Source organism: Schistocerca gregaria, chromosome 1, assembly GCF_023897955.1.
Source record: "Schistocerca gregaria isolate iqSchGreg1 chromosome 1, iqSchGreg1.2, whole genome shotgun sequence".
In the NCBI taxonomy this organism is placed as follows: Eukaryota; Metazoa; Arthropoda; class Insecta; order Orthoptera; family Acrididae; genus Schistocerca; species Schistocerca gregaria.
Window position 1 is genome coordinate 518,356,044 of NC_064920.1, and position 20,871 is coordinate 518,376,914.

At 42.3% G+C, this 20,871-nt stretch overlaps 1 protein-coding gene across 2 annotated transcripts in view; it reads right to left on the minus strand.

The window, feature by feature from the left end:
* LOC126354599 (myrosinase 1-like) overlaps positions 1–20,871 on the minus strand; it is a 148,301-nt gene that overhangs the window by 81,685 nt on the left and 45,745 nt on the right. For both annotated transcript variants that reach the window (XM_050004354.1, XM_050004363.1), the window contains exon 3: positions 12,631–12,764. In XM_050004354.1, coding sequence (XP_049860311.1) covers positions 12,631–12,764 — 134 coding nt within the window. The remainder of the gene's footprint in view (positions 1–12,630; positions 12,765–20,871) is intronic.

The window sequence follows — 20,871 nt, forward strand, 5'->3', positions numbered from 1 at the left end:
TATAATTGCTGAAGGGAGCAATGAGTATGAATTCAGTTTTTTTCTTGATTTGCGAGAAAGTTTTTGTTCGGGTCTAACAAAATCTGTTCTATGAATCCTTCAGACAGCAGGCACTGATTATGTTCCGGCCTATCGAAGTCGACTGTTGGTGATGTGACTGAAGTGGAATAATGAAGAAAGAACCACGGGTAAGCCAAGACCACGTAGATTTCATGTGCTGACGGATAGGGATCGTCGAGTATTACTGCTGGTGGCTGTAAAAAAATCACATGAGATAAGGGGAAGGTATCCTCCGAGAGTTCAAAAATGCTACAAGCAGGCCAGCTAGCACAATGACTGTATGTAGGGAAATAAAAAGAATGGGGTATGATAGCCGAACAGATCCCCATAAACCACTCATTTCGGCAATCAGTGTTAAGCAACGCTTGAGCTGGTGTGAAGAGAGACTGTAGAAGTGGATTTGGAGTGACGAATCACGCTATGCTCTGTGACAATCCGAAGAAGGGATTTGGGTTTGGCGAATGCCTGGACAACGTTACTTACCACCAAGTGTAGTGTCAGCAGTGAAGTACACAGGAGATAATGTTACGCTACAGGGGTGTTTTCCGTAGTTAGGATGTAATTTACTCATTGTGTTTAACAAAACGGTAAGTGCGGAAAGATATGAACACACGCAGCATTGTGTACTGCGTACTGTACAGGAACAGTTCAGATACGACGATTATTTCCATCAGAATGACATTGTACCCTGTCATAAAACAAGTACCTGTGATGTAATAGTTTGAGGACAGTAACATTCCTGGAATGGACTGGCCTGCCCAGAGTCCCGACCTCATCCCAATGGAATACCTTTGGATGAGTCAGAACGTCGGCTTCAAAATGGTTCAAATGGCTCTGAGCACTATGGCACTCAACTGCTGACCTCATCAGTCCCCTAGAACTTAGAACTACTTAGACCTAACTAACCTAAGGACATCACACACATCCATGCCCGAGGAAGGATTCGAGCCTACGAACGTAGCGGTCGCGCGGTTCCAGACTGTAGCGCTTAGAACCGCTCTGTCACTTCGGCCGGCGCGTCGGCTTCACTCTAGCGTTCAAGGTCACAGCCATCCCTGCTCTCTGCTTTTGAGGGAGAATGGGCTGCCATTCTCCCTTGGGCAAGTGTCCCCAACGGAGTTCAAGACCCCAAAATGGGAAAGGTAAACACACCCATATTAATAAGATACTGCAGTACCCGTATTATTCCGAATTGAACGCATTCAAGTTCAAAGGTGCTTTACACCATAAGTCAGAAAAAAACACAGGCAGTGCAATATAGTACTTATCACCTGACAGTGAGCAAGGACTTTCGAGCAGAAGTCTCAGCTATACGTCAATAAACGCAATGGATCTACGTATACAGGTTGTAGACGCGTACGCGTGCCGCGTGGGATTAGCCGAGCGGTCAGGGGCGCTGCAGTCATGGACTGTACACCTGGTCCCGGCGGAGGTTCGAGTCCTCCCTCGGGCATAGGTGTGTGTGTTTGTCCTGATGACCTTCGCAGTTAAGTCCCATAAGACCTCACACACATTTGAACTTTTTTTGTAGGCGCGTGCTTGGCGACATATGGAAGTTTGGGTCTGACCGTGGGCTGTGCACGGATAGCCAAATATTAAGACGATCGCTCACGAAAGCGGGAAATTTGTGTTCGAGTCCCGGTCTGGCACAAATTTTCATTGTCATCATTGTATTCTACAGCTGATAGGTATCCATATTCACAATTTTGAAAACATTTCATGCATCCATATTAATGTCCACTACAGTATGTCCAGGTCAAGAAACCCGACAACGACCGGGAGAGCGGTCTGCTGACCACATGCCGTTCCATACCGCATCCGGTGACGCCACTGAGAGAGGATGATGCGGCTGTCAGTTGGACCCAATTGGTCCATCAGGATTCGAATGCGGAACCAGACTCAACCACTGTGTGTCTGGAGAATTTTGATCAGCTAGTGTATATAAGTGATGCTACAGCTTCCATCGCATTGCATCAGGATAGAAGGTAACTCAGAATTGGAAGAGGTCTCAGGTAAAGAGACATCGTATCACTAAAACTTCTCTCTGCAGCCGCAGATGATGTTTCTAGACCCCGTAACTAGGAGCAAAGAGAAGAAACACATGTTGCTTTTGTAACTGCACTGTTTACTCGAAGTGAAGAGAAACTTCAACTACTAATAGAGGAACTTAACTGAGAAAATTTCTAAATAGGTCTGCGAATAATGTAAGATTAGTTTAGTAAGTCATGGTAGCAAACTATAGACTCAAATTAAACACTGAAAAATGGAAAAACGTTTATAAGCCGACCTCTGGGAAGAGAATTTTGGGTCTTGGAGACATGTAGGAACACACAAGGCCGTTCTGACTCGACGACTTATCTCTGAAGAAAGTTGAAGGCAGGGAAACCTAAAGTGGAAACTTTTCGCATTGTTTACTGGAATATACTTTCAAATTCTAAATGTAGCAGGTATAAAATCCAGAGTACGAAGACACATGTTCAACTTGTACAGAAACCAGGTTGCAGTTGTAACAGCAGATAAACATGAAAGAGAAGGAACAGCTGACAGGTAGTAAAACAGGGTTGTAGCGTATCCCCAATGTTATATAATCGGTACATTTAGCAAGCAGTAAACATTTGGAAGTACAGGAAAAAATATTATAGTTCAAAGAATCGATGGTTGTGGACTCAGTATTTGTTATGGTACGAGAAGTGCTGAAAAATAATGCCTCCGAATTTTTTTGTTCTGTTCTCAGTATCAACTGACGTATTACATGTCATGCATCACACTCGGTCGACGTCCCCGTTCCGCTGCCGGTAGAGTGCTATGGACTGAAGCATATAGGATGGCGGTGTGTGAGAAACAGATTTCAGTTTCTAACTGCAGAATACAGAAAGCACGAATTCGACAGTTAGTCCATAAATGGAGCACATGCTCCTTCAGCAGGCCACACGCGAGCACCGCATTTGCAACAATCCCACGCTTCAGGTTCACTGCCCAACCTGTCCCCACCCGATTCTCATAGGTTTCCAAAACTTAAAGGACACCTTTGAGGACTGCACTTTCATAGTGATGGGTCGGTGCAAGCAGAGGTTAGGTTGTGGCTTTGCCAACAGTCAAACATATTATGCTGAAAATATTAACAGACTGGTCTCTGTTTGTCCCCAGAGTGACTATGTTGGGAAATAAATATGTAGACACGAACACACAAAATTGTAGAATGTTAATACAGCCTATTTCGTTTAAAATGCTTTAAGAGTTTTCACATTAAAAATTAGAAGACACTACTTTTCAACACGCCCTCGTATCTGATAAATAACTGTGGCCGGCCGCTGGTGGCCGAGCGGTTCTACGCGCTTCAGTCTAGAACTGGGCGACCGCTACGGTCGCAGGTTCGTATCCTGCCTCGGGCATGGGTGTGTGTGATGTCCTTAGGTTAGTTAGGTTTAAGTAGTTCTAAGTTCTAGCGGACTGATGACCTCAAATGTTAAGTCCCATAACCATTTTTGAAATAACTCTGTAGTCAAGATTGAGAGGGGGGGGGGGGGGGAGAGCAATAGTCCATCTCCCTCCCCTCCCAGCTCTCCTTTCCCCACCCCCCCTCACCCTCAGACTTCAAGAAGTATATAATAATTCCAATCCCAAAGAATGCAGGTGTTGACATATGCCGGCCGCGGTGGTCTCGCGGTTCTAGGCGCGCAGTCCGGAACCGTGCGACTGCTACGGTCGCAGGTTCGAATCCTGCCTCGGGCATGGATGTGTGTGATGTCCTTAGGTTAGTTAGGTTTAAGTAGTTCTAAGTTCTAGGGGACTAATGACCACAGCAGTTGAGTCCCATAGTGCTCAGAGCCATTTGAACCATTTTTTTGTTGACAGATGTGTAATTACCGAACAATCAGTTTAATTAGCCACAGCTGCAAATTACTAACACGAATTCTTTACAGACGAATGAAATAATTGGTAGAATCCGACTTCCCCGGGAAGATCAGTTTGGATATTGGAAAACGTGAGGCAATACTAACCTTACGAATTATCTTAGAAGAAAGATTAAGGAAAGGCAAAACTACGTTTCTAGCATATGTAGACTTGGAAAAAGCTTTTGACAAAGTTGACTGGAATACTCTCTTCCAAATTCTGAAGGTGGCAGGGGTAAAATACAGGGAGCGGAAGGCTGTTTACTATTTGTAAAGAAACCAGATGGCAGTTATAAGAGTCGAGGGGCATGAAAGGGAAGCAGTGGTTGGGAAGGGAGTGAGAAAGGTTGTAGCCTCTCCCCGATGTTATTAAATCTGTATATTGAGCAACCAGTAAAGGAAACAAGAGAAAAATTCGGAGTAGGAATTAAAATGCATGGAGAAGAAATAACAACTTTGACGTTCGCCTGTGACATTGTAATTCTATTAGAGACAGCAAAGGACTTGGAAGAGCAGTTGAAAGGAATGGACAGTGTCTTGAAAGGAGGATATAAGATGAACATCAACAAAAGCAAAACGAGGATAGTAGAATGCAGTCGAACTAAGTCGGGTGATGCTGCGGGAATTAGACTGGGAAATGAGGCACTTAAAGTAGTAAAGGAGTTTTGCTATTTGGGGAGCAAAATAACTGATGATGGTCGAAGTAGAGAGGATATAAAATATATACTAGCAATGGCAGGGAAAGCGTTTCTGAAGAAGAGAAATTTGTTAACATCGAGTATAGATTTAAGTGTGAGGAAGTCGTTTCTGAAAGTATCTGTATGGAGCGTAGCCATGTATGAAAATGAAACGTGGACGATAAATAGTTTGGACAAGAAGAGAATAAAAGCTTTCGAAATGTGGTGCTACAGAAGAATGCTGAAGGTCAGATGGGTAGATCACATAACTAATGAGGAAGTATTGAATAGGATTTGGGAGAGGAGAAGTTCGTGGCACAACTTGACAAGAAGAAGGGATCGGTTGGTAGGACATGTTCTGAGGCATGAGGGGTTCACCAATTTAGTATTGGAGGGCAGCGTGGAGGGTAAAAATCGTAGAGGGAGACCAAGAGATGAATACACTAAGCAGATTCAGAAGGATGTAGAGTGCAGTAGGTACTGGGAGATGAAGAAGCTTGCACAGGGTAGAGTAGCATGGAGAGCTGCATTAAACCAGTCTCAGGACTGAACACCACAACAACAACATCCTTCCGGACCGCAATAAAACCAAGGAGAAATTTGGAAAATGAACTGAAGTTAGCTAGAAGAAGTATGAGCTTTGTTCGTTTGCCGATGACATTGTAGTTCTCTCAGAGGTGGCAAAGGACATGGTAGAGCACCTGAATAGAACTGATAGTATCTTGAAAAGACGTTCTAAGGAGAATATCAACAAAAGTGAAACAAGCGTGATGGAATGTAATTGAATTAAAGCAAGTGATGCTGATACACTTAGATTAGAAAGTGAGACACTAAAAGTTTTAGAAAACTTGATTATTTGGGCAGCAAAATAGCTGATGACGGCAGAAATCCAGATGATATAAAATGCAAGTCGGCTACAGCAAGAAAACATTTCTGAGAAAGAGGAATTTTTTAACATCTAACAAATACTTAAGTGTCAAGAAGTCTTTTTTGGAGGTATTTGGAATGTAACCTTGAACGGAAGTGAAACGAGGACGATCAGCAGTTCAGATTAGAAACAATAGAAAAGTGTTAAAAATTAGATATGTGGATGAAATAGTTAACGAGGGAGTACTGAATCGAATTAGAGAAAAAAGAAAGTTGTGGCACAACTTGACAAAAATGTAGTTAAGCGGGGATGAAGAGACTCGCACAGGATAGACTACAGTGAAGAGTTGCATCAATCCAGTCTTCGTACAGAAGGTCAGAACAACAACGACAACAGAAACAACAAAGACCCCATGAAGGATTTATTTAACAGTGGAGTTAACCAATAAGTGAGGTTTTGCATTCAAGTCAGATGAAGACAAGGAGTGAATGAGCAGAGGAAAAATTCAAATAAACAAGTAAAAACAGCACCCTAAGACAAAAAGGGTAAGTATAACCGACCCACCATGAATAAGTTACGCAAATTGGTCACAAATTGATTATGACATAGGTATCGACGATAAAAACAAAACTGTAAACTTTGGCGGCCTATGAAGCACAATTTTATCGTGAAGCTGTCAAGGATAGTAAACAGGGGACATCTCGATGGCACAGCCTAAAGTCCTTGCGCATTTCCTTCCGTATACTCAGTTTGATGGCAACTGTGCCTCGCAGACAGGAGGGTGAAGAATGTATGCCAGCGTCAGCATTTGAGAGAGGACGCATAGGTTGGCTCAAAGATGGCCAGTTGGAGTAATTGGCCAAATGATCGACATTTGAGTAGGAGGGATGCTATTCGACGACGCTGGCAGCAATGGGTGAACAATGGTCGAGCACAGCGTCTCAAGAAGGAAGCGTTCGATTACAGCGACGACGCAACGAGAGGACCGAGCTATATTCAGAAATGCGCTCAGAGCCCCGGATCCGTCATTATCATCGATCCAACGTGCAAGTGGTGGTTCGGTGACCAAGGGAACATTAACAGGTGGCTCACAGAAACAGGGCTGAGCTCAGGGCTCTCCTTGCGCCGACTACCAATGACCCCAGTACACCAACAAGACCGCTTGCAGTGGCGTCGGGCACATTCAGCCTGGAAACTTATTGACTGGACTAGACGAGTCCTGTTTCGAACTGAGCCCCGATTAGCAGCGAAGACGCCTCTGACATGTGTGGGATAGCAGCCTGAATGTCGCCCGCCATGTATCCTAACAACCACGAGGGATGGTCTTAGGTGCTATTTCTTTTCATACCAGAACTCCTTTGGCTGCCACCCGCCGCAGCCGTACAGCCCCGCGGTACGTCGACGATATTCTACGCCCTCGTCATGTTGCCCTTAATGGCAAGCCATCCTGGGCTTGCATTTCAGCAAGATAACGCCAACCCGCATACGGCGAGAGTTTCTACTGCTTGTCTTCGTGCTTGCCAAACCTTAGCTCGGCCATCAAGCTCGCCGGATCTCTCTTCAGTTGAGAGCTTTTGGAGCACTAAGGGCACGGCTTTCCGACTATCTCGGGATTTTGACGATATCTAAGGCGCCAGTTTGACAGAATTTGCTACAATAACCGTCAGGAAAACGTCCAAAACCTCTGACAAGTAATTACAGGCTGAATAACCGCTTTCATAAGAGCCAGAGGTGCTCCAAAGTTATATTGATTTCTGAGTTTGTGAAGCTATTTCTCTTGAATGAATGATCCAATTCTTCTGAAACTGTAATCATTTGTTTGAGTGTATATCTACATTCCATCTACCTATTTACGTCCCATTCGGATAATCCTTCCTGGTGAGTCGTTTTTTGTCTTAGAGTGTATTCTGAGATGTGTAATGTATATGTTACCTGTCAAACCCGATTTCACCTAGGTCAAACTCGTTCATCCTCTTACCGATCGGATAAAACAGTTTAGCCTAGGTCGAATCGGTTTATCCTAGTTAGAATTTACATGCTTTAGGATGAACTAGCACGGCCTACTCTGAACTAATTTCACCTAGTTTGTATCTTCTATAAGCTTTTCAAAGTAAACTTAATAAAGGAATAGAAATAAAATAGTAAATATGATTCATTACAGTTATTTATTAACTAATCAGTAAATTCACATCCGTCACTAGATCAACTTACACATATTCATCCACAGAAATCACTTATCTGCAATTTGCTTAGTTACTTATTTTTCCAAGGTGTACTTTGGTGACACATAGAATCACAGAGAACTTTGTTTTTCTTATAGTTGCATTTGTTTGTTGTACAGTTTTTCATGCAACTGCACTTCACGTAGCCTTGCCCTGATCCAACAGAATATTTTGTGGCTGCAGTCCTTAAAGATATTTCAATTTCCTTGTTATATCTCCCACATATAAAAACTTATGATTGCAGACGTCGAAATCAGTTCTAAAAAAATAAGAAAAAATTTGAAACAAATATTTTTAATATTTTATTACAAAAATTATGGAAAATTTTGATAAAATTATACCTGCAATAATGTTTTTGAAGTACGCCATGTTTGGTGCCAACTTTCGAGAGGCCGTCATCAGTCTTTTGAAGTATTACTCCAATTACGTTTCGAAGGTCACCTCTGCCTTCATCTACATCTGTAATAGGTATGGTTACGTTGTCTCTAATGTCAGCTGGTGGATGGGATTTTTCAGAGGATCAGAGGAAGCTTTCATTGTTTTAGCTTGTATTTTTTTAAAATTTTCTGTCGCAATTTTTCTAGCATTTTGAATGTCGTTTGTTTCAGTTTTCACAATGTTATCATCATCACTGTCTTCGTAGTGTTCAGTATTGCTGTCATCTTCGATTGTCTTCTTTAGGTCATGTTCATCCTGAGTATCGCTTATGATTTCTTGAGGCAACGAGGAAGTGGAAAGTCCTGCTCTAGGTTCGATTCCGAATAATGCTTTGTAAGGTGATTGTTTTATGCCAGAGTGGTTAGCTCGTGTTTTCATGAATTGGACGTACCTCAATCCTTCCCACCACTTGGTCGAATTGTTGTCCTTTAACCAAGAACTTATCATATTTTCAATGTTGTGGTTGGCACGTTCAAAAGAACCCTGACTTTGGTTGTGCCTTGGTTTTCCATGCACAATTTTCGGTTCTGACCAAAGCTTTGCGAGTTCACTTATAACAATATTGACAAATTCTCTGCCATTATCAGATTGAGGAATGCACGGCACTCCTACAATTAGGAATATCTCATTCAAATGATAAGCCACTTCTTCAGCCCTCTTTGATGTTAACGCACGAAGGAGAACAAATTTTGTGAGATGGTCTTGGTAAACTAGAATGAATTTTAAATTCCCGTCTGGTTGTGTTTGGAAATCAATCAAATCGACTTGGCATCTGCTATTCATTTCCGAATCGAGAATTGGCTTTGAAACTAGCCCTCTTTTCTTTTACGTCTTCTTTTGTTGACAAACATCACACATTGATAAATAGAGGCATATCATTTTCTTTGTGCTATAGGCATATTTTTTTGTTGCCTCGGCTAACAGCCTATCGTGACCACCAAGACCCACGGCTACATGAGCTCCGTCAATCACATCACAAAGTTCGTCAGCTGGAACAATGTATTTTATATTCCCTTCACACCGTGCAATGAGTTTTTTCATCACCAATTTTCAAAACAGCAAATAGTTTTAGTCTTCTTTTTTTTGATGATGTTCTTTTTTCTAACTTTTCCGCGTTTTCTACTTGTTTAACCAAATCCGCTTATTCGTCTACTGATAACACATTATAATGACAAGGCTTTTTGTTTTCACTCTGCAAAATTTCCTCCAGAAACTTTTCCCTCCACAGCTTTTGACTGGCTTGTCTACTACACGAAAGCTCATCCATGATGAAACGCCTCACAATAATTACACTAGGATTATAATTAAATCTCTTAAGCGCAACCAGCAACTGAACACGCGCACCCGTCGACGCAAAATACCGTTCAAAACAAAGAACAGTGCGAGCGAAGAGCGATTGATAGCCGCGAGGGGCGAGCCAAAGATGATTCGGGCTTTCCCCGTTCGTACTAGGCAAAATTAGTCCAGACTAGGACGTATCAGGTTATCGTAAAGCACGTAAATTCTAACTAGGATAACCGGATTCGACCTAGGCTAAACTGTTTCATCCTATCGGTAACAGGATGAACCAGTTTGACCTAGACGAAATAGGGTTCGGTCGGTAATATATATGAGAAATCTGTATTACAGGTTTTGACATACGGCAGCAAGACACGGACTTCTAATGAAAAGCCGGCCGCGGTGGTCTCGCGGTTCTAGGCGCTCAGTCCGGAACCGCGCTACTGCTACGGTCGCAGGTTCGAATCCTGCCTCGGGCATGGATGTGTGTGATGTCCTTAGGTTAGTTAGGTTTAATTAGTGCTCAGAGCCATTTTTTCTAATGAAAAAGCACTCAAAACTTAGGTTTGTTCAGCGAGAAATGAAAAAGTTCATGTTTGATTAGCTACGACAGACAAGAAAATAAACAAAAATGGGTAATGAAACAGGCTTCTGTGGAAGACAGAATAACGACGAAAGAAAATGAAGTGGAGTTGACTGCGACACATAGCAGGCAAGTAAACAGCGCACCTGTCAGGGATTCAGCTGCGATTCCAAAACATTCACTACAGCCGCCATAAACCAGGATAAGTCAATGAAACGTATACTTGTGTCAGGTGACGTAGAAAGAAAACAATTACAAATGTGTATGTCTCGTGCCGACTGCAACCGCTAGTGTTCTCTTTTGCGGCTGGTGTTTAGGTCTGACTGGAATGTAAATATAAGTAATGTTGTTTATTTGTCTCTGTGAGTTGGGTCTGTAAGAGCACTTCAATGCAAACATGTACATATTCATGCAATAATGTTTACGCAGTTTATGAAAGCTCGACATGATGTTAATGGAGACATGCTGTGTATACGCGACATCTGATTATTGTTCTACTATATTTTTATTTCAGTAGTTTGTCACATTTGTTTTAATAATGATTAATCTTCCTCTCTCTTGAAACAAATAAAATAAAAGACATGCTAACTACGATCTTGCGTAACTAATCTGAAACACACATATCATAAATATAAAAGTGAATACGATACCAGTTGTAGTTGCAGAGCAGTTTTATGGCTGTGAGTCTTCGATAAGTCACTAATGACATGCATTACAAAGTATTGGCAAGCATGTTAGGTGTGTTAAAACAAAACAGTTACAAAGGTAGAATGCAATTGTGGTCATTGTACGGACCTAAAACTAGACTGCAAGAGAAGCTCGAAGTTCTCGTCTCGATCACATTTTCTTCTGCCTCACATATTAGTACGCTACCAGAGATTGTTTCTCGCGGCCCGGCAACACGTCCATCACGCAGTTCAACACTTAATTCATTTTTCGAATTATTATCTCGTTACGTGAAAAATGGCAGTGATGTCTCTCTCATCTTAATCACAAATGAAGCAGTTCTGTAGAACTGGTCATTTAGAAATACACGGAGTACTCTCAGAGAAAAGACTCAAAGCAAAGATTACCCACAATTTCAGAGAAGCTTCATCATACACTCGAACATGCTTCTAACAAGGAACCAAGTTGCGGATAGTAACAGAACGAATGGATCTTTTACCGAAATCCCTGTTTATCGTGCATTTATTGTTGTCAGTGCAGCAGGCTAAAGAATAGGCAATCCTCGTCCAGCAGCTCTCTTATGAAAAATTACACAATTTATTATTTATTTTATTAAAGATTTTTAACGCTTAGGTACGAAACCAAATAAATAAACCGATCAAAACATTTTTTATATCACCTGCATATGACTTAATGCATGCACAAGTCTGAAGGAGGCATCGTTCCAGCAATGGACGTAGAATGGCTCCCAATTATAACATTAACAATAATAATAATTATGATAATAATAATAGTAATAATAATACGACGTTGATGTACGAAGGCTGTTCCGAAGGTAAGATCCGATCAGTCACGAAATGGAAACCACTATGAAAATAAAAAAAATGTTTAATAGGAATGCATGATGTCTGTTCTCTAGGACAGTCCGAAAGAACAGATGCCACGCAAAACGTTTTGTTTGAAACAGTTAGCTACACCTTCGTGCTACTTCCCTGCACTGTCGCCGCTCCGACTTAGACATTTGTCGTAACGTTGTACCAACATTCTAATACTCTCGTCATAGAAGGCAGCCGCCTCTGCTTTCCGCCAATTCTCTACGTTGGTCTACAGTTCATTGTCTGTGCCAAAATGCTGTCTCCATAGACAGCGCTTCACATGAGTAGGCGTCAAACTCAGGGGAGCTACCTACAGGCTGTGCACTCCGTCTTCAGGCCACAAGTGGCCCATCGGGACCATCCGACCTCCGTGTCATCCTCAGTTTAGGATCCACATAGGAGGAGCGTGTGGTCAGCACACTGCTCTCCTGGTCGCTATGAAGGTTTTCTTTGACCGGAGCCGCTACTATTCGATCGAGTAGCTCCTCAATTGGCATCACGAGACTGAGTGCACCCCGAAAAATGGCAACAGCGCATGGCAGCTGGATAATCACCCATCCAAGTGGCGGCCATGCCCAACAGATCTTAATTTCGGCGATCTCACGGGAACTGGTGTATGCACTGCGGCAAGGCCACTGCCTCATCTACAGGCTGTACTGTGAATAATCAAAAACTTCCCATCGAAAACACTGCAGGAACATCTTCATTGCCCACGCTGAGAGCGATCAAGAATTGTCATGAAGGACACGGATAGCAGTTATCTTATGTGGGCCGCATGACATCAGGCGAATCTCTCACCTAGGCCTTAATACTTGGTGGAAGACACTATTTTCTGGGCATCTTTGCGTGCTCACTACGCTCTCAGAACTAAAAAGAGAAATACGACTCGATCGACTGGCATACTAAAGACACTGCCCAATACATCTGTGCAAAGCTTCATCGGATTTTCTCTGTGGTTTCCATTTTCCGCCCGATCGGACATTACTTTCCAAATAGCTCACATATTTACTTAGACATGACATACAGTACATCATTCTGAAGTGATTGGAGAAGTAAAGTTAAATACGAACCCCCATGTCTTTGATGGCCTTCACGTCTTCTTTGTACCGGTGGTATGAATCACACGCGATGTCACCATTGCTACCATCTGTGACGAGTTCTGGATGGGTGTGCGTCATTCGGTCCCAGATGTTCTCACCTTTCCCTGCAATTTACAGATAATTTACTCTGTGGCTGTAATGCTAACTTCAATCTGACTTCATCTTACGACACAGTATTAAATTTATTGTTCTAAATATCTTATCGAGTCAGGTCAAAAACGTTAGCTCCGTCTTCCACATTACTGATAATAACTTCGCACAACATCCAAAAAACATGAATGTTTCCATACAGAAATTTTTTTGTCGTTGCTCCTCGTTTGTGTTTCATTCGTAAAGTTTTTTTTTTTTTTTTTGCTTATTCGAGAACTGAGAACAACTGTGTGAGGTGAAACAACAAGTTTAATGTCACAATATTTCTCACCAAATTACAGCTTTTCACACAGTTTTCAACACGCCAACATGAAAACAGCGCAATGGATAATGCATCTGGCCAACATCAAAAAGTGAAATATTTATACACAACAATGTTAAGTATTAACTCTCTGAAAGCACATTAATCCTAAACACAATATTATGGAAGTTTAATTGGAAGTTTCTTTACATTAATCCTAAGCACAATAATATGAAAGTTTAGTTGGACGTTTCTTTACAAAATTGTTCCTACACATAAGTTATGATATTGGTCAGTACTACGAAAATCGTCCGATTCTGGTACAAAGTTCGGTACTATTTAGGATGACAATGAAGTCTACGGTGGATGGTTAGTCAAGTGACAAATTTGAGCGCAAGATTACCCAAGGCCGCTCCAGCTTACAGTGGACACAAGCTGGTGAACCAATAAATTTTATGCCTCTGCACGCGGTATTTACCTTAAGCTGTGACGTGCTTCTGTCTGCAAGGCCGCTTCCTCCCACTGAAATTCCTACAAAACTAAACTGGTCTTTTCTGAACTTTCCAGCAGAAACTTTTCCTTGTTTCTCTTTATGCGAGAAAATATGTACTCAGCCTTAGTCTTATTATGTGGCGATATACACGTGCATCGTTGGAGCAGGGTGCATATTATAGTGGCGTCTCAGTTCGCGCAAGAACAATTAACTTTGGCTGGTTCGTTTCTCCACAGTTGGAGCTAAACATTGCTACAGATAATTCTTTAGCTGGAGTGCAGCCGCTGCGTCGTACGGAGCGTTAAGTGCTCCATTCTGCACTTGACGTCAGTTCAAAGAAGAGTCCCCTTCTGAATTTCTCTCTTGTCCTACTCATGGCAGAAATGCCTCCCTCCACTTGGGTTCCTTTTTCACATCATGGCTGTTTTCGACCAATAGGAGCGTTCCTCTTATTTTGTAGAAACACACTTTAGGAATCACAATGTCCCTTCTATCAAACTGCGTTAAAACTTCAGTATTTTTCTCCTTCCTAGTGCGGTTCCGCCAATCGGATGTTTTGTGGCCATTCTAGAAGCCTACTAGTACATTGACCTTTCCGTGTGTTACACTCGCTGGACGAAAATGCGTCACTTGCTTTTGTTCGTATCCCGTTGGAATTTCGAAACGAAGTTTTCCAAAGCTTCTTCTCTGCCCTTGAGCAGATACCTCGCTACAGGTGGTCCTCCAGCTTGAATCACCTGGTCTGGGGTCGCTGTCCTCCTTCCTGCCGCCCCTTTAAGTGGTTTCTGGCTAAATTCCCACAGCACGGCTTCGCTACGTCATTGTGGGGCTGGCTTTTCAAAACTAAAAGCGACTCTACTCGCGTTCCCTGTTCTACCTACCACTCAAAGACATACATTGTATAGGAATGGTGTGTTAGTTACCGTCGATTGACTGTCATCCCTTTTTGCATTACATATTGATAGGCAAATATTTTCATAACTGCCATTTTAAGTTAAGTGTCATCTTCACCTTCTCATTGCGATTTGTAAAGGTCTCATGTAAGATGCGAATCTGACCATTTATTTTTATGCCTTACACATTTACAAAACGTTTTAACTATGATTTTCATTTAGGCTGATTGAGATTTAATGAAAACAGTTTTTCATGTTAGAACTGGTAGCTTATTACAGCTTTTACATTCACAGTACACTGACAGAAAAAAATCGCAAAACCAATAAGGAGTTGTGCTATGTAAAGGAAAGCTAGTAGTCGTGTTTCGACACCTGAAAGATGTAGTGGCCTAGTAGCGCCACTATCAGGATTCCAATGAGGTTCTTTAAATACATGCTATAACGGTCGTGAGCATTAATTACCTTTGAGATTGAACATGGTGAACTGATGTTAGTTAAGAATGCCTTTAAGGCGACAAAGACACCATTATCAGCACCTCTCCGAGTTTAAACGAGGTTATGTAATAGGACTGCGAAAAGCTGGATGTTTCTTCTGCTATATTGTAGAAAGTCTTAGCAAGAGTATAGCCATTGTGCATGATTGCAGGCAGTGGTGGTCCCGATGGATGGTCGCAAGGAGACCGGCCTTTGGACCACCACGTTGCACTACCGAGAGAGAAGTGTTCAGCGTGTGGCTCTGATGCATCGTACTGCATCTGCGGCAGCAATTTGAGCAGCAGTTGGCACCACAGTTACACAACGATGTTACAAATCGATTACAAGGACAACTCAGAGGCAGATGCCTGTAACGTGCATTCCACTGATCCCAAACCGCTGCCATCTGCGCCTTTTTGGGGGGTCACGCGAGATCTCATTGGAGGGCAGGATGGAGGTATATTTTGTTTTCTGATGAAAACTGATGCTGTCTCTTTGCCAGTGACGGCTGTGTGTTTGTCAGAAGGAGACCAGTTGAGCGCCTGCAACCAGTCTGTCGACGGCTGTGTGTTTGTCAGAAGGAGACCAGTTGAGCGCCTGCAACCAGTCTGTCTGCATGCTAGTCCCCCTTTACATACTTCTGGAGTTATGGTCTGGGGTGCGATTTCGTATACAGCTGGAGCATTTTCGTGGTTATCCCAAGCACACTGAGAGCAAGTTTGTTCGCCAGTCTGGTGATTCGACCTGCCGTGCTGCCATTCATGAAGAGCAAAAAAATGGTTCAAATGGGTCGGAGCACTATGAGACTTAACTGAGATCATCAGTCCCCTAGAACTTAGAACTACTTAAACCTAACTAATCTAAGGACATCACACACATCCATGCCCGAGGCAGGATTCGAACCTGCGACCGTAGCAGTCGCACGGTTCCGGACTGCGCGCCTAGAGCCGTGAGACCACCGCGGCCGGCCCCGGCCGCTACACCCGTTATTAATTTACCAGTATTTCACATTTGCAATGGCTTATGTCGTGCTTACATTAAGCTGTGATCTGGCAGTGTTAATCACTTAAATATTTTACCTAGACGAATAGTTCACGAAATTTTATTTCTTTACTCAAATTATTATTTAGTGTTGCTTCCACATTTAATGTGACTCATTGCAGATACTTCATCGAAATTAGCGAAGACTTCACGAGACATGTTATTGTTGTTGTGGTCTTCTTCTTTCTACTCTGTGCAAACCTCTATCTCTGCATAACCACTGCAACTTGCATCCATCTGAACCTGTTTAGTGTATTCATCTCTTTGTCCCACTTTGCAATTTTTACCTCACACATTTCACTGATGATTCCTTGATGTTTCAGAATGTGTACTATCAATCGATACCTTCCTTTAGCTGTCTTTTGTATCTATGGTGTGTGAAAGACCATTAGATCTTTCGGAAAGGCTGACAGTCGAATGTAAGATTCATGTACTTGTAGCCTAGCCTTAGCTCATTTCCGTTCATTTCTTTCGACCTTTCTCGGATGACCCTATCTAAAGCACAGTTGAAGAGCAGGGGCGATGGCCTGTCTATTTGTCTCACACCTGTCTTGGGTTCAAAGGCGTAAGTCGTCTCTCCTCTGAACTCTCTTTGCTGGGTAGTCGTTTTTGTCTTGTTATCTAATCAAAACTCTTCAAGAATTTGAAATAGGGGAGATAGATCATTTAAGCTGTACGCCTTCCTAAAATCGGCGCGAGTCACCACGAATTTTCTGTTCCTTAGTTTCAGAAACGAAAGCAATGATGGCCCTCTCCTGGAACCCCGTTGGTATTGCTCCAACAGTGGATCGATTGTCTATTATGCTCCATTATGCAGTGTTTCAGTTATTACTAGACGGTGTAATTAATTTCCGCGTACGTCTTACAGTAAGTAAATACGGACTACGTGGCAATAGAAATGGCGGTCCTAGCAATGTTCTGGAGTAACACAGTGGTCCTCATGAATGCTCAAACTTCGTGGAAACATCTTTAAGGACATGAGGAAGAGAAATAATGAATAAACCACTGAAAGAACCACGGTCTAATTTCGACATGAGTGAGTACCTTTGTAAATTGCAAACCCTGTTTACATATCAGGTTAAATTGTTGCTCAATGTGAGGTTCATTTACCTTCACGGCAGCCTGGATAAAATTTCAAAATATGGTTTGCGGTACTTTTGGAACGGTGGACCATGAAATGTTCAGATGTCATGACACAGACTATGCAATGCTTGAAGAGCGCACCATGTGTCCAGTATTCCCAGCCATGGGAACAGCAACTTCTTCAACAATATTCGTGGCGCAACTGGCCGTCGGCCTCTCCCAGCAGAAGTTATTACGAACTTCCGAATCATGTTATTCAACCCCGATGGGAAAAGAGGACCTCCCCGTATTCCTTTAAAGCATCCAACAGCTAAATACACTATTGCTGCAGTTTCGATAAAACAGTGAAGCACTGCTCACCTTGTCGAGATCCATTTCGACTGTCTGCAAAATGCTCACTGATGCTTCTGGTTCGGCCTTACTTCGCCGTACTAGCGCTGGCGCCCACCGGCAAACCTGCAGCGCATACTCCGAACATCATTCCTATAAAAGTGGATACTCAACGGTAAATAGTTTTCCGTATACAATGGCTGAAGTACCGAAAGTTTAATTATGACCATTCCGTATTTGCTGTGGGAATATACTTTTCCCTATTGTTAGTCTGAGGGTCGTAGATCCACTTTCAAGCGGACATTTCTGCCATCATCCAACATTGGATGCTTGCTTCAGTATGGTGCCATGACCTCGAAGCTAATAGCAAGAACAAAGATAAGTAAATAAAATAAAAACAGTGTAGCTCTAAGTATTCGTCAGTTTCTCTAAATATCTTAACACAAACACTGGGATGTCGAGGAAAGACGATCGATTTCTCCAAGTCGAGACTGTGCTGCGCCTCTGATGTCAACGTCGTTGACGGGGTGATAAACTCGCTCGTCTTCTTTTCCAGTACTGCAGCGATAGGTTATCGAAAGGGTCTGTCCTTACTTTTGACTGTCATGAATCGGTATCCTCATTCAGTGGTCCACAGATTACGCCTGTGTGTCTATGCGACAGCACCATACTCGCGTACTCCTGTGGTCGGTAAGATATCCCAAGCTGTCCGCAGTAGAATAAGCTCAGATCTTGATTCCGACGTATCTTCGCGACCTCCACACTCAATTGCAACAGCCGAGAGCAACGTGTCCCAAGAGCGGACACTGTGCCTTCCTTCCGGATCGTATCAGCACCTGTGTCCGTTCCGAGTCGTTGTCGCAACCCACTTACGGCGGAAGAGAAGCATGTCTGTTGCGACGATTCCATCATCTGTTCGCCACCAATATAGAATAGTTTTAACACCGTAACGTCCTGCTACAATGCTTTCATGATATTTCCTCGATGTTCCTTGAATGATTAACATTTCCGCCAGTCAACATAACTACGCAAGAAAGCTATATTTAGTAACTATATGAACTGGGATGACGCACTACGCTTTATCAAGGGAACGCACATTATTTGAGTGACTCCTCTGCCAGCCTTATTGCTATAAAGGACGAACCACTTAAAACAGTCCTCCAGTACCAGAAAAAATGCTTGAGATTAATGTTAATGTAGATAAATGTCCGCGTAACACGGTTTTAAAACTTGTCTATCGCGGACCGGATGTTGTAGATCCGACAACCAACTTTCTTGTTTAAATGGAATATTACTAGTGTGAAAACTTCTGTAACCAACGTTGTATATCTGGTAAGACAATACGGAATCATAATGCATTTAAAATAGGAGTTATTCTGCAGGTTGTACGGTACTATGCCTCTTTCGACGTCAATTTGCGCAATCAAAATACGAGATAGCTGATCAGTTAAGTACTGTCGGAAGATTTGACTGAAGAACAATGGAATCATATACAACTTTCAGTGTTCTCCTGTTATGAAAAAATATACTTATTTTTTCTTCCGCCTTTAGATTCTCCATTCCTTGTACCCATTTTCTTTGACTCAGCACCATGCTAAAACAAATTCCCTTTTTTCTGCATCACTTCTGCAGACTGCAGCCAGTATTGCTTCTGCTGTCCTGTAAAAGTTGGTGACACTATTAAAAATACTGAACTACTGCATATAATCCCATGATCATTTTCACAGAACTGTCTCATCCCGTTGTCTACATATATCTATGTTGGTCTCAAAGAAAGAAAATCGACAGATTATGGATATGGCTGTGCTTCAGCAACTGTCTCTGCAAGAGCTCCACTGCATTAGAAATAACAGTCAAACAGTTACAAAATACAGATTTTTGGACCTTGACCATGGTTTCGATAGTTTTAAAACAGTCTTCTTCAGAAGATATTTACGTAGGATCACATTATTTACGCCAATGTGGGAGTCCTTGACTCTGTCTAGTACATGTCATCAACGTAATCATATTTTAAAATACATTACATAAGAATACGTGACATTTTAAAGAAAGTTTTAAGACAAAGCCCTACAGTAGACGGTTACTACTTTTGTATAATGTGTTTTAAATGGTGGATGACATGTACTAGTCAGAGTCAACGACTCCCACATTGGTTATGAATAATGATTCTCGGTACAACATGTTCTGAAGAAAACGATTTTAAAACCGTCGGAACCATGATAAATGTTTAATAAATCTGTAATTTACAACTGGTTGGGTTTTATTTATAATCCATTGAAGACCGACAGATGAAATGTTAATTTCCGGAGTACCCCAAGGAAGTATTACAGAACCGTTGCTGTCTACAATGTGTATAAATCATCTAGTAGAAAGCGTCGGATGCTCTTTACGACTGATCGCAGATTGTGCGGTTGTCTATAACAAAGTAGCAACGCCAAAGAACAGTATCGATTTGCAGAATACCTGCAGAGGATTGATGAATGGTGCTCGCTCTGGCAGTTGGCCCAGAACGTAAATAAATGTTACATATTGCGCATACATAGGAAAAGAAATCCACTACTGTACAGCTACATTATTGATGACAAACTGCCGGAAACAGTATCTGCCGTAGAATATCAAGTAGTTGCTATCCAGAACGACCTTAAGTGGAATGCCCGCATAAAACAAATAACAGATGCCAGACAGAGGCTCATAGGAAGAATGTTAAGGAAGTGTATCTCATCCACGAAGGAAGTGACTTATAAGGCTCCTGTGCGACCTGTTTTTGAGTGTTGTTCATAAATATGCGATTCTTGCCATGTAGGACTGATAGAGGATATAGAGAAGATCCAACGAAGAGCGGTACCTTTCGTCAGGAATAGTTTAGTAGTCGCTAGAGCGTTACCGAGATGCCTAAAGAAACCCTGTTAGGAGACGTTACCAGAGAGGCGTTATGCATCACGGAGAGAGCACTTTCCGGGAAGAATCAGACAACATTTTAGTTCCTCCCATATATTTCTTGCATAATGACCGAGATTAGAAAATTCGAGACATCTGAGCTAATACAGATGCTTACCGAGAATCATTCTTTCCGTGCGACATTTGCAAATGGAACAGCACAGGGGTGATCAGTTAGTGTTGCCAGATGAACCCTCCGACACATACCATTAGGTGGCTTGCGGAGTATGCTATGGATGTAGCGGCACTTACGATGCATCCGCACTTGAATCTTTTCTATGACAGAACGCTGTGATTAAAATTGCAGTCGCTGGACAAGAAATCACTCGATCTACCAAGGATCGGTATGAGGATTCAACATAGGATGCCGGACAGTTAATTGCCACTTGGTCTTGGGCATTACACCATATCAGTCAAGTTAAAGGGTGGATGTCTGGGGAAAAGGGATTATTGGAGCAGAGTTAGGAACATACTGGATGATCTTTTGGGCGTATACCACATGTGTAGGTTTGGTGTTAGCCAGGTTATGAAATACAGTGTGACGGGAATAGGTAAAGGAAAATGTATTT